Source organism: Brassica napus, chromosome C1, assembly GCF_020379485.1.
Source record: "Brassica napus cultivar Da-Ae chromosome C1, Da-Ae, whole genome shotgun sequence".
NCBI classification, from domain to species: domain Eukaryota; kingdom Viridiplantae; phylum Streptophyta; class Magnoliopsida; order Brassicales; family Brassicaceae; genus Brassica; species Brassica napus.
In genome coordinates, this window is record NC_063444.1 from 42,171,173 (window position 1) to 42,186,319 (window position 15,147).

The 15,147-nt window shown below is 34.1% G+C and overlaps 2 protein-coding genes across 2 annotated transcripts; one reads left to right on the forward strand and one right to left on the reverse strand.

The window, feature by feature from the left end:
• The first annotated feature begins 689 nt into the window (after window positions 1-689).
• On the forward strand, window positions 690-1,154 carry LOC125580041 (secreted RxLR effector protein 161-like). The gene is made up of 2 exons (XM_048743989.1): window positions 690-876; window positions 985-1,154. Exons 1-2 carry the CDS (start codon window positions 690-692, stop codon window positions 1,152-1,154), a joined length of 357 nt encoding a protein of 118 aa, XP_048599946.1.
• Window positions 1,155-14,512: 13,358 nt separating this feature from the next.
• Window positions 14,513-14,929, reverse strand: LOC125580042. The gene has a single exon (XM_048743990.1). It carries the CDS (start codon window positions 14,927-14,929, stop codon window positions 14,513-14,515), a length of 417 nt encoding a protein of 138 aa, XP_048599947.1.
• Window positions 14,930-15,147: the final 218 nt, after the last annotated feature.

Consider the following 15,147-nt stretch of genomic DNA (forward strand, 5'->3'; position numbering starts at 1 on the left):
ATATAGATGGGTTTTTGTGCGAAAAAGGAATGAAAATGGTGAGATTGTGAGATACAAAGCACGTTTAGTTGCTCAAGAATTTTCACAAATACCAGGAATTGACTATGAAGAAACATACTCTCCTGTGGTGGATGCTACTACATTCAGGTTCCTTATCAGTCTGGCTATAAAAGAATGACTTGATTTACGCTTAATGGATGTTGTCACAGCTTACTTATATGACCCACTAGATACTGACATTTACATGAAAGTCTCAGAAGGATTTAAACTGCCAGAAGCAGCAAATTCTAATTCTCGAATAAGTTATAGCATAAAGTTAAATCGATCTCTTTATGGATTGAAACAATCAGGACGTATCTGGTATAATCTCCTAAGTGAGTACTTGCTAAAAAAAGGCTATAAAAACGATCATATCAGTCCATGTATCTTTATAAAGAGATTTGAGAAACGATATGTTATAATTGCAGTGTATGTTGATGATTTAAACATTACTGGAACTCCTGAAAAATTTCAATTACAATGGATTACTTGAAGAAAAAGTTTGAGATGAAAGATCTTGGAAAAACAAGGTTTTGTTTGGACTACAAATTGAGCACCTTAAGAATGGAATCTTAGTGCATCAAGAAACTTACACAGAAAAGGTGGCTAAACGATTTTCTATGGATCAAGCACATCCTTTGAGTAGTCCAATGGTGGTAAGATCACTCGATGTGAATAAAGATCCCTTCCGCCCTAGAGAGAAGAATGAAGAAGTTCTTGGTCCTGAAGTACCATACTTAAGTGCTATAGGGGCATTAATGTACCTTGCTAGTCATACAAGACCTGATATATCATTTGCAGTGAATCTATTGGCAAGGTTTAGTTCATGCCCAACTCGTAGGCATTAGAATGGGATTAAACATATACTTCGATACCTCCAAGGTACGAAAGACATGGGAATATTCTTTCCTAATTCATCCACAGAAGGTTTGATTGGTTTTGCAGATGATGGATACATGTCTGATCCCCACAATGCTAGATCACAAACAAGATATGTGTTTACTTGTGGTGGAACTGCTATCTCTTGGCGTTCGATGAAGCAAACAATTGCAGCTACTTCTTCTAACCACGCAGAGATTTTAGCCATTCATGAAGCTAGTCGCGAGTGTGTATGATTAAGATCCGTCATTCAACATATACGGGAAGATTGTGGTCTATCTACATGGAAAGAATCCCCAACAGTCATGTATGAGGATAATGCTGCATGTATCGCTCAACTCAAAAATGGATACATCAAAGGAGACAGGACAAAGCACATTCTACCGAAATTATTTTTCACCCATGATCTACAAAATAATGGAGATGTTTGTGTCGTTCAAGTTCGTTCAAGTGACAATTTAGCTGACTTATTCACCAAAGCGCTACTCACTTCTACTTTCAAGAAGTTGGTTCATCTTATCGGATTACGTCGTCTTAAGGATCTTGACGTTTGTATACATGAGGGAAAGTAATTGCGCGCCGCACTCTTTTTCCCTTAACCATGGTTTTTCCCACCGGATTTTCCAGGTAAGATTTTTAACGAGGCATCATCATACGCGCATAATAGACATCAAAGAGAAGTGTTATATTTATTGTGATGTCAATTATAAAAAATCTTGTTCACCAAAATTTACTTGTACTTGGTTTCCTAGCTAAACTCTCGTATTGTATCCCTATATAAAAAGTTCATTATTCATAGAATAAGATAGACTGATTCCTCTCTTCTCTTGTCTTTCTCTTCTCTATTTACAACATATTCAAAGAAAGAAAACATGTAACACGTAGATGCATATATAAATTAAGTAAGTGAAATGAAAATTACGTAGATGCTTTTTGGAATATCAGGTTAACTAATGATAGACTAGAGAGACAGGAGATGGCCCATCAAATTGCTAGGGTGCTTTAGTTCTTTATTTTTCAACCGATAGACCTATCAGATTATTTTCTCTTCATTTGATATGTACAATTAGCATTTAAGAATTGGTAACTATTTCAACTTTATTTAAATATTTATTATCATGTTTCCATTCAGCTTAGCAATCATTCTCATATATCGAATATTGCCGCACTATTTATGTGTATCAAAAGAAAACAATAATACTGGAAAGAACAGTTAACACAATCATTCAAAAACTGTTTTCTGTGTTACGCTGAACTTTCTATAACGTATGGTCCACTTTGAAATATCAATGTATTCAAGTAATACTCGTAGCGAGAGCTGCAAAACGATACTACTATTTGTCCTTCGTTTTGATTCTTCCGAATTCATTGAAAACTATATCTTATTGGGTCATGTGTTTTTGAATTTTTCTCCTAACCATAAAAAAAAAAAAAACCGAGCAATCAGTCTTCTGCATAGAAAACGGCCCCACGGCAAAATTTGGCAATCAAATCATCAAGGAAAAGAAAATATGAAATGTACAACAATATCGATTAATCGTAGTATCATCAAGGAAAAGAAAATATGAAATGTACAACAAATTTTTGTCTCGACATTTTTAATGCAAAAGCATTAGAGGCATTTTTCTCAAAAAAAGCATTAGAGGCGTATTGTAAAATATCAGGGTTACGTATCCCACGTCGAAAACCCAATGGAACATTGACTACTATATAAAAGATTAGGATCAATCTACTAATTATTAATTGGTTTTATGTTGAAAGTCCATAATAAACATGAATCTAACATAAAAGGGAAAAACTAATAGACTTCAAACAAGGTGTATACTGAATATTAGTTTTTTTTGAGAAAAAAAATCTTTGAAATTTTCTACATATTAGTATTAGTTTTTTTTAATATAGGCTTAAAAATTTATTCAGTTTTCGGTCTGGGACATAACAACAGAAATAAACCATTTTTACACACCTGAATATTTTGTTTTCTACCAATTAACTGAATTAACTGAATAAACTGATATATAAATAGATTTTGGTTTAATTCAGAATGAATAATAACATCCAAAACTGAATTGAATAACCTAAATAAATTCGGAACTAAACCAGAATTTAGTTCGGTTTACTTCAGTGTCATTTTCTAAAAACCGAAAATCCGATAACCGAATAAACCAACCTGAAAAAATCGTATAAACCGAATGCCCAGCTATTATACCGAGATAAAAAAAAATACTGTTGTTAATTATGTTTTTGTAACACTAATCTGCCACTTATTTGCTTTATACAGAATCTAAAGAAAGTGGAAGGTGTCAATTATGATCCAGACCGGCTCAACATGTGTGTCCCAATACCCGACGGCTTGCCAGGTGTGTGTTGGCCCCATAAGACAGGTCTTATTCGACGGCTGAAATTTTTGTGACTATTTTTGTGATCCATGTGCCAACTTGTATTAAACAAAAGTAACAAAAAATGAAATAAAAGACTATTTATTTGTTCAGCCTGGTTATAAAAGGCCAGGTCCATCGCACACATGGGCCTTACATCTAATGGACTGCATTCGCTGTTTCTTACCCGAGAAGGTCTGTTACTTTTCCAACCTCTATACGCTTTCGATTCTGATTCCAGTGCGAGATTATATGTGATACATACACTGATACACCGATACACGTTTAATGATAACACTGATACAGAATATATGTGATGATCATAACCATCCCCTATATATTAATTTAGGATCTTTTAAAAAGTTATAACCTGAATTTTATAAAAATTATATAAAAAACCCCAACCCATGTGGCACTTGTGTATGCGTTCTAAATCATATTTCAAATAATTCTAGAGCACCTATATAAACTATAGTCTAAAAACTATACTCTCTAGCAAAATAATATTTTGCATGCTATAGTTGGTCGCGTATATCAAATCTTTATTGTTTCAAAGGCTTTCCTTAAATAAAACCTACGGAATTATCTAATGTGATTAAAATATATATATATAGCTATTAATGATTTTAAACAATAAAGATTTGATAACAATTTGTATTTTTTTTATCATTTTTGTTTATTTCTTTATTATTAAAATAAATTACATAATTAGATTAATCATATAATAAAAATCTAGATTTTATATATATGTTGTATTTTGAATTTTTAAAAACGAGTATAAATTACTAAAACTGTTAAAAGTCACACATAAACTTGTATGATCAATGTTTAAATTTTTTTCTATATTAAGATACAATGATAATAAGACCATATGAAGAAATAATTTTATTTTAATAGTTTTTTCTGTTAATATATATACATACATACATATATATATATATATATATATATATATATTTCATATTGTTTAAATTAAACTATACATCGTATGAAAATGTAAACTTATATTTTGATATTTGCATTGAACATATATTGAAAAGTTAATATTTTAATTTTGAAATCTTTATTGTTTTATAAATGATTATAAATTATTGAAATTATCCCACATTAAAAACCAGTTAGCATTTAGTTCTTTATTTTTCAACCGATAGACCTATCAGATTATTTTCTCTTCATTTGATATGTACAATTAGCATTTAAGAATTGGTAACTATTTCAACTTTATTTAAATACTAGGGGTCGGCCGCCCGTGAGTTTACACTAAAACTATTTTATATTAGAATATATTTTAATTTTATAAAATATTTGAAATTTTACTTTATACTGAAAATAATAAACGTAATCTGTTTTTATTCTAAAATTATATAGTAGGTTTAATTAAATTTTGTTGGTTTGAGTTGAAAGATCACTAACAATGTTTTTGTAAGAGAACACAAAATTATTAAATTAAAAAATGAAAGAAAATGTAATGATTTCTATGTTTTTCTATTTGATTTCTATTTCAATTTGATATAGTTGAAAAAATCTAAATTAAAAATAACTAATATTTTTTTTCTAAAAGTATCAGATTGAAATATTATTTTAATAACAAATTTTCACGATAATAAATTAATATACCCACCTCCAATCTAAACCAATTGAATATCAAATGTAATGTGATAAAATTATAAAATGTTATATTTCAAAGTAATATATAAAAAAATTCAATAATGTAATAAATAATAATTAGTATATATTATGTAACAACAAATGATGTTTTATAATATATGTTTTTTCAGTTTGTATTAGATTTTCAATTTGTACAGAACTTTTCTTTTGTTTTTAGTGTTTTACTAATTATGGTTTGTAAATATTTTAGCATTTTTTCTAAAATATAATATTTGAATTTTGTATTAATATTGGTGTGATTTGTAATAATTTATTGTTAAATTTTTTTTTCATAATGATTTTTTAGCTACTTCATTTTCATAGTGATGTGCTCAGATTGTTAATACAAACAAATCATAATCATCTACTACGGTTGACATTTATCAATAGAAGAGTTGAATTAAAATTAATGTATGTTTAGTTTAATTATTATAATAATCAGTTAGTTTGTTTATTTTTTTCATAGTAGAAAATTAGTTTTTTGGAATGCTAAAGAGAATATCAGCAATATCAACTAAATGAGGATTTGGGGCGTTACGAAGCTGGCTTTACAAAATAATGTCATTTAGGTTTAGCGTTATAACTTCAACAATGTTAGATCTTTGGAAGCGAGTAGGAGTAAGGCAATGTGCGGTCAGATCAGACCAATTCATTTACTGGATGTCAAATTAGTAGACCGACAATTAAAAATAAAGTCTAAAATATGAAAACATGAGCCAATATGTGAAATGTAATGTTTCGAGAGTACACAAGATTTTGTGGACTGTAGAACTTACTATTTATGTATAGTATAGTGACATGTTAATTTTCATTCTATTTTTTTTTGTGTGTCTCTTAATTCAAATATACTTGTATTTTATGTGTTTATTTTATGATTAATGGTAAGTTTACTTTCACATTGTGAATTATGTTTCTATAAGATATATCTTTGCAGATTTTGGTTTCCTAGATTCCTAATTGTTTTTCTAGAATTATAGTGTTGTTAGAGGTATTTTACAGCCGTTACTAAAAATTTGTTTGTTGTTGATTTATATTTTTAATATATGTTTTGTTATACTTTTGATGTAAATTATTGTTCTGCATTCTCTTTAATTTTTTAGATTTTTCATCTCGTGGGATTGACGTGAGGGGGTAGGGGTAGCTATATTTCTGGGAGCGAACTCCATGCGAATATGAAGAATCTCTAGCTCCACTATATTTTTCATCAAAAAAAAATAGAGTAAAAAATATTCAACTCTACTATATTTCTCACTTTTAGTAAAATAGAAAATGGGTTTAATTTATATAAAAAATAAAAAATTTATTTTTGTTCATCACTATATTTATCATTCTAAAATAGAGTAATATTGGAGTAGAATCCAAATCTATTAAAAAACATAGATCATCGGAGATGGTTTTACAGTAATAGAAGAACTAATTGTACCAATTGGATGATGATTAATTGTGTAAACCAAGAAGCGTGTGAGTCTTCTCGGTAAAAAAGTTTCAATATAAAAAGTGTGAGAAAGTGTTAAAGAAAAAACTAAAAGTGTTCTAGAAGTATAATGTGAAGTAAAAGAATATTCAAAAATATTTGCATGAAAATATGATTTTTAAAGTAGATAAGAAAAATGAAAATGAATGGATTGAGCTGCTCATGGGATAGACAAAAGAGAATTGTGTGCTTTAACGGTGACATGTTATATTTCGACGTTTAACTGGGTCAATCTTTTTCTAAATTTCCATGACTACGTAGATAGTTTTACAGAACAATAAACAAATTATTTTTACAGTATAGATTGCTTCATGAAACTTGGTTGCTTCTTCTTCTAACGATTGTTCATGTGTGTTGTATGTATTTACATAGATAATAAGTACTAACATAGATACTAACATTTTGTTTGCAGATGGAACCCACAATTTTGATGAAAACAATAACACATTTTTGATGGACACCAACATTAGAATTTTTTTATCTTCATTTTATTTTAATGACTTTCATTGGATATTAAACTTCTGATTAAACCTTGTTGCATCTATCTCTTTGTATTTTCCTTTTACGCATGCCAAATATTTGTTCACATCATTAGTTATATTTAAAACAACAACACCCTGAACTCTTGTTCTTTCCATCTCGTCATCTTAGCGCCACTATCTTTTGTCCATATTTAAATCCAACGGGAACTGCTGCATCGCATCCCGATGATGAGGCGGGTCTTTTCGCTTTCCAATATAGTATAACCCAAGACTCTTTAGTAGTTTTAAGTAACTGAAAGAAAGGTACTGATTATTGCTTGTGGGACGTTTTTGTTGCTATAAGGGTGATCACAGAGTTGTCGAACACACTGTCCACATAGATTCGGTTAATCCCAGATTCATTCTTACCGGCATTATCTCCCTGTCGCTGGCAAAAGTCCAGTATTTAGAAATGCTTACCTTTATCAATCTTAAAAACATGACCGGACCTTTCCAACCATTTATTTCGCCATAGCCAAATCTGCAGTCCTTTATCCTCAGTGGTCTCCGTCTCCATGGTCCTTGTCGCCAACACAGGCATACTTACAACATAAAAACGATTTCGGTTAGAGGAAACCAATATACTGGTCCATTACCAGATTCAGAATCCATCTTGCCCCGTTTAAATTAACTTGAACTCGGCAACAATTTTTAACTGGAACTATACCATTAGAAATCGCTAATCTCAAGCTCATGGCGTATCTAACACCGTAAACCTAATAGAATTGCTTGTAATTAAAATTACCAGGACTCATAATATACTGATTCAGAAGATAAAAAATTTATTTTGTTCCAACTAATAAACAATACAAATCTTAACTAAACAAATAAAGAATACTAAGAAAAGTGTTTTGTAAAAATCCTCAAACCAGTTCCACGAAGAAAATAAGTTGACATGTATGCAATGCAACAATACTCTTTCTGCAGAGTGTGACACAATAATAAGTTAATAACCTTCTTTTCTTGGCTTATGTAAGACTAATCCTCTTTGGGTATCAGTTAACAGCAGAGAGAGGAGATCTTGAGTCCGACACAGCTGCTACATAAACAAAGGAAGCACGTATAAGGTGTTGCTGCTCCTTTGCATCACCATTGGCCTGCTTCAACAGTTTCCCATCTTGAAACGCTCTCAGTAAGTCTCAGATACTGGAATTCTAAGTACCTCAATGGACTCAATGCTTGGTATGTCGTTTGGTCTTTTCCTGGGCGTTGAACACGAAGGTTCATCCACCTGTTTGCACCAAAGTCAACATTCCTATCGTCATGTAAAACCAGCTATAATGTCTGGTACCTTGCATTTTTCTGGGTTTGTTTAATGCAGTTTGAAATCATGAAACTTACTAAGTTTTCATCAAGAAGATATTTCCCTGTGTTGTTTGTGATCTCTACAATCTTGTGACTGTGATCACTCTTGGGCTCTATCAAGTCTTCACAGCAAGGGATGATCATGGAGTTGATCTTAGAACATGCATCATTACTGGGTTTCGGCGAATCTGAGAGAAAAAGGGTAAATTTTCAGCAAACAACGAATAATATTTGATCCAAATCTGCAAATTTAAAGGAATTAGTTATCTCACGATTAACCGAAGTAAGAAGGCTGGCGGATGAGTACTGAGAGCTTCGGTTTTCATTCGCATATATTCCTCCTCTGTTTAAGATATGGAAGTGATAAGTGACTGGCCAGTATTTCTTGAGCTTTCCTCCATTGATGTGCAATCATCAATGCCTTGTCCGAGTTAAAATTATCGTAAGAACTTTTGAGATTGATGTAAAGCCCAGTTCTTGGGACGGTATATGTTATGAATTTTTGAGATTTGATTATACCAGTTCAAGATAACTTCTCTCATCACCTTCTTCCCACTCCCAACCGCTGAAGTGTAATTGTGATAGTTCGACTTTATTTCACCATGTGAAGGTTTCACTCAGCTTTAATGGACGAAGAGTACATGTGGAAGAGCAGGAATGGTACCAGCAGAGGGCCACAGCAGGAGAGTCAAATCATGAAAGATCTCTCTTCTCAAAAAATGATAGTAAATTAAAAACACACGACCACATGTTATATTATTACAGAACATCAAAACCATTTAACTTTTTAATTGTCTAGAGTTTCAACGATATCATCCTACAGATCTGAAAGCTTGTCCTAGATTAACCGTAGATTTACCGAGCAAAACAAACCAAGACCTAGTAAAAAAAAAATTTAGATTGTCAATACAAAAACCAAGACAATCAGAATTCATAAGCAACACTAAGCAAGAGAAGTTTAATTAACTGCATAGAGAGAGATAATGAACGACCTTAGAAAACTCGTGAAGAGCATTCTCCTTGAGTTCGGGGTAAGCACCAACTGCTCCGCCGCATAGAGCCTGCGTCGTCGCTTTCTAGTTCAAATTAGAGTGACCACTTTTTCTACAAAGGAGTCCAAAATAGGTAATGGAATTATCGATTTTAAAAGTGGTGGTCAGATTACCTTGGAATAAAGCAGCAGCATATCAACCCCCATAAACTGGCCTCTTTATTTTATTGACCAAAAACGGAGGAGTCACATCTGTACCACCTACCTGCACCGGACTGCCTTCAAGTGAGACAATGGGATATGGGGCAGTGTAACACATTTCTCTAAAGACCTAACCTCAATTTTTTTCTAGCTCGGTCTCAATAGAAGACCAGGAAAGAGGAGAATAAAGAAGTAGTAGGATACCTCTTTGGTGGAGACACTCAAAGTAATCACTGAATTCAATCCAGAAATCATATCCCTCTTCCCGACTCTATTTATCGAAGGAGATTACAGAGAAAAAAAAATGATACTCAGAATAATAACTGATTTGAAGGGCAAATACATGATCCAAATAATATAAAGGACATGAATCTTCGTTACAACAAAGAGATGAGAATTAGGAACGTCCTGAACATTTAAATTGATGAAATATACGATGGTTTCTAGATCTAGGAGGAGAGGTCGCTTCGGTTTTTGAGAAGTTTAAGCCAATTAAAAATAAAATTACAGGGGTCACAGATTGCCCTATGCAATGTGATGACGTGGATGACTGTGGGCAGAACACTAGCTTACTTTATATATATAAGATTTATTATCATGTTTCCATTCAGCTTAGCAATCATTGTCATATATCGAATATTGCCGCACTATTTATGTGTATCAAAGAAGACAATAATACTGGAAAGCGTGAAACTTAACATTAGCTGTAAGTTTATGTATATTATTAATGAATAAGTGTTCCCTTTATATAGGAGTTACAAGAGAGATAAATGAAAATACAATAATAAAAAAGATTATAAATTATAAACATAAACGAATCAGGAAACATGCAAGTTGTAGCCGCCTCTATCTCTTCTCCAAGTCTCGCGGCCGCCTCTCTCTCTCTAGGGTTGGACCGTCTCTCTCTCTAAGTGTATGGGCCGGTTATGGACCGGATCGGTTATGGACCGGGCCGGTTATAGACCGGACCGGTTATGGACCGGACCGGTTATGGACCGGGCCGGTTATGGACCGGGCCGGTTATGGACCGGGCCGGTTATGGACATCCACCAATTGATTTATAACACTCCACCTTGGATGCGATAACCATACATGGATTGTAATACGCTTAATGTTGCCTCATTAAAACCTTATCAGGAAAACCCAGTGAGACAAAACCATGATGAAGGAAAAAGAGTACAACACGTACTACTCCCCCTGATGTGAACCTTAGTGGAGGTCCTTCAGCCTACGCATCCCAATCTGATGCGTGAGCTTCCTGAACGTGCAGGTAGGAAGTGCCTTGGTGAATAAGTCAGCTGAATTGTCACTGGATCGTACTTGGACGACCTGGACCTCACCGGCTTTCTGAAGCTCGTGAGTAAAGAAGAACTTAGGCAATATGTGCTTCGTCCTATCACCTTTTATGTAACCGTCCTTGAGCTGAGCAATGCACGCAGCATTGTCCTCATACATCACGATTGGGTTTTTGCACTCGGTCATCCCGCAATCAGCTCGGACGTGTTGGGTCATCGACCTCAACCAAACACACTCGCGGCTGTCCTCTTGTATGGCCAAGATTTCCGAGTGATTATATGAAGTGGCCGCGATGGTTTGTTTCATGGAACGCCATGATATGACCGTACCTCCATGTGTGAAGACATATCTTGTCTGTGACCGAGCTTGATGTGGACCTGATAAATAACCAGCATCAGCAAAGCCAACTAAACCATCTTTGTTATGGTTAGTATAATATAGACCCAAATCTTTCATTCCTTGCAGGTAAATAAGAACATGTTTGATCCCATTCCAATGCCTCTAGGTCGAACAGGAGCTAAACCTAGATAGTAGGTTCACGGCAAAGCTTATATCAGGTCGTGTGTGAGTTGCCAAGTACATTAAAGCTCCTATGGCACTTAGATATGACATTTCGGGACCTAGGTCATCTTCATCGTCCATCTTGGGATGGAATGGGTCAGTGTCCAGGCCGAGAGACCTCACGACCATGGGACTGGTCAGAGAATGGCAATCAGCCATATTGAATCTCTTGAGTATCTTTTCAGTGTGTGCCATCTGATGCACAATGATCCCATCATTTATGTACTCAAGTTGTAATCCCAAACAGAATTTTGTTTTCCCGAGATCTTTCATCTCGAATTCTTTCTTAAGGTATTCAACCATTTGGGAAATTGTATCCAGAAGTTCCTAGGATATTCAGATCATATATTTCGATGATTATCAATATTGTTCTCGAGAACTTGCTGTACATTCAGCTCAATACCCTCTAGTACTTTCATTATCCAGTGGACCATATAAATATGCAGTCACTACATCAGTTTGCTGCAAGTCTAATTTTCTCTCTTATATAGCCAGACATGAGAAATCTTAAAAGTAGTTGCATCCACCACATGGGAGTATATCTCCTCTTAATCTATTACCGGTCTTTGTGAGAATCCTTGTGCAACATTGGCTTTATATCTCACGATTTCTATTCCTCATAAGACCAATTTATATCCATTGGTTTTAACATCATATGGCGTCTTAATCATATGGCCAAATACGCCTTTCTTCTTTAAACTATTTAATCCCAAGCTACATTGTTTGGTACCTGTACCTTAGAGCCGGCCGGCCTTATCTCTATGTCTGGTATGGTTTCCTTGACCTTGGATTTTTTTTTATCATTCTATGCACCTTTCTCTTTTGTTTCCGAGGATTCTTATCTTTTGGAACTTATTGGTCTATCTTGTATAGACTCTGTAGCAATTTGATTGTGTCTCTCTTGGACATCAATTTAGTTGGTGCTTTACAAGCTGGTTTATATATGACTTAGTCATTCTTTTTCGGGTCAGCAAATGTGTTTGGCATTTGATTAGCTAGCTTTGTAAATGTATAATCTTTAGACGTCTATTTCACATTCTTTAGTCCGAGGATCTTGCCAAGACAATGATGGTCGATGTCATTCTGTTTCTCTTACCAGCTTATTATTTTCTCCCCCTAATGTTGGATAGTCGGATCCATTAAACTTTGCAATCCGTGTTCTTGGCCACTAAATAGATCACCCATATTTGGCTCAAGGTACTTCATTATTTGTGGGAGATTCATATCCAATATATCATCCCCATCCTCTTCTAAGGATCCATCTTAGACGGCACATATATTTGTGGTGGATCCAAATATCTCAAGATGGTATATGTCTGGCTCATGACCCGTAATAAATTTGAGATGGGATATATGCTACTTAAATGGTCTGATGCTATTAGTTAAGGTGCATGGGGAATTCGTGATGATTACTCGTTGGCCTTATGCGAATCAACGCTGCTGCATGTAATATAGCATGCCCCCATGCAGAGACTGGGAGTTTTGATTTCATAAGCAATGGTCTAGCAATCAACTGAAGACGTTTAATTAACGATTCAGCTAAACCATTTTGTGTGTGAACATGTGCTACAGGAAACACTTATCCCAATAGACATGCAATAATCATTAAAAGCCTGGGACATGAATTCACCAGCATTGTCTAGGCGAATTGCCTTAAGGGGAAAATCTGGAAAATGTGCTCGTAATTTGATCAATTGAGCAAGCAGTCTCGCGAACGCCAGGTTTTGCGAGTTGGTACCAAAGAAACATGTGACCATCTTGTTGATGCGTGAATTAGAACCATAAAATATCTAAAGGTTCCACATGGTGGGTGAATCAGCCCACAAATGTCTCCTTGAATACGTTCCAAGAAGTTTATTGATTCATGAATTATCTTGGCTGGTGAAGGCCTTATAATCAATTTACCTTGAGAACAAGCAGCACATGAATAATCATTAGGAAGAATCTTCTGGTTCTTCAGTGGAGGCCCATATGAATTTGTGATTATCTTTCGCATCATTGTTGAACCGGGATGACCTAACCGATCATGCCAAACAATAATATTTTCGGTAAACTTCTGGTTTACTGTGGCATTTGCCTCAATTGCACTAATCTTAATGTAATACAATCCAGTGGAAAATGTTGGTAGTCTTTCTACTACTTTCTTAGAGCCATGAATAATACTTATAATGTGAAGAAATTCAATATTTCCTTCATTCATAGTCTCAATATGATATCCATTTCTGCGAATATCTTTAAAACTCAGTAAGTTTCTTTGAGACTTAGGGGAATACAATGCATCAACAATTTCAAGTTGTGCTCCCATAGGAAGTATTATGTTTACTCTTCCGGAGCCTTCAATTATCTTTACACTACTGTTATAGTGCTCACACTTGCTTCTCTATTTATTAAATGAGAGAAATATTTCTTATTTTTCAGAATTGTGTGACTAGTAACACTGTCTGCTAAGCATAAATCTCCACCATCCATTTCTCTTCAAATAAATAAATAAAATAAATTATAATCTCATATAAAATAATAAAATAGATTAAATTCATTAATGCAAAAGAAACAACATCATAGTAAATAAAAACCAAAACCAATAACTAAAAGTCAAATTATTAAAAGTCAATAAATAAACTAAAACAAACATCTCTTAAAAGTCAATATAAGAATACGGAAAGGTCAAGGTGAGTGGCATCACCAAAATCAAAGTCATCCTCTCCACCTTCGTACACCATGTTTGTTTCCACATTTTTTCCCTTTTGTTTTACTGACTGTTGATACAAGGCAACAAGATGTGTTGGTGTACGGCACGTACGAGCCCAATGGTCTTTACTTCCACATCGGTAGCATTCATTTTCTTGTTTGTCACCATCTTTCTTTTCTCACTTCTGGTGAGAGTTAGAGTTCTTAAAACAAACTCCTCGGACTCGAATTTGACCATATCCACGTCCACGTGTATCTCTACGACCATGTACACGACCATGTCCACGACCACGACCACGATCGCGACCACGAGTGTAGCCATTTCCGTGGCCAGTGTTGTTCTGTTCAGTCACATTCGCTTCAAGGAATGGAGCAGAACCAGTTGGACGTAGTCCATGATTTTTCATCAAAAACTCATTGTTTTGCTCAGCCACAAAGAGACAAGATATAAGTTGGGAATACTTCTGGAATCACTTTTCACGATATTATGTCTGCAGGACAACATTATTTGCATGAAAAGTAGAGAATGTCTTCTCTAACTTTCAGCTTCCGTGATTTTCTCCCCACATAACTCCAACTTGGAAGTAATTTTGAACAAGGCTGAGTTGTAATCACTTACAGACTTAAAGTCTTGTAATCTCAGATGTGCCCATTCATAACGAGCTTTAGGTAAAATCACAGTTTTCTGGTGATCATACCTTTCCTTTAAGTCGTTCCAAAGGACTTGTGGATCTTTCACCGTCAAATACTCATTTTTGAGATCTCCATGGAGGTGATGACGAAGGAATATCATAGCCTTCGCTTTATCTTGATTTTGGGCTTGATTTCCTTCTCGGATTGTACCTTCAAGTCCCTTTGCACTAAGGGAAAACTCGGCATCTAATGCCCAAGCCAAATATTTGTTTCCAGTGATATCAAGAACTTCGAATTCAAGACTAGTAAAGTTCGACATAGCTCACTGAAATAATAAAATAATAATCAAATTTTATAAATAAAATAAGTCAAAATGAAATCATCCTTTTTAAAAAGTAAATAAGCTATATATGCGTACAAAATGTAGAAGGCAATATCAATATTCTATAATCATTGCATTAACGTTTCTCACAAGTAAAAAATATTGATTCAAGTTTCCATACAAATAATATATTCTCAAGTTATTCCAGTTTAGCT

Bases quoted from the DNA above. Each gene is read 5' to 3' on its own strand.
- LOC125580041 (XM_048743989.1), top strand. From the start codon at position 690: ATGGTGGTAAGATCACTCGATGTGAATAAAGATCCCTTCCGCCCTAGA. The intron at 877-984 runs GTAGGCATTAGA...TTGGTTTTGCAG, and splicing joins GTTTAGTTCATGCCCAACTC to ATGATGGATACATGTCTGAT.
- LOC125580042 (XM_048743990.1), bottom strand. From the start codon at position 14,929: ATGTCGAACTTTACTAGTCTTGAATTCGAAGTTCTTGATATCACTGGA.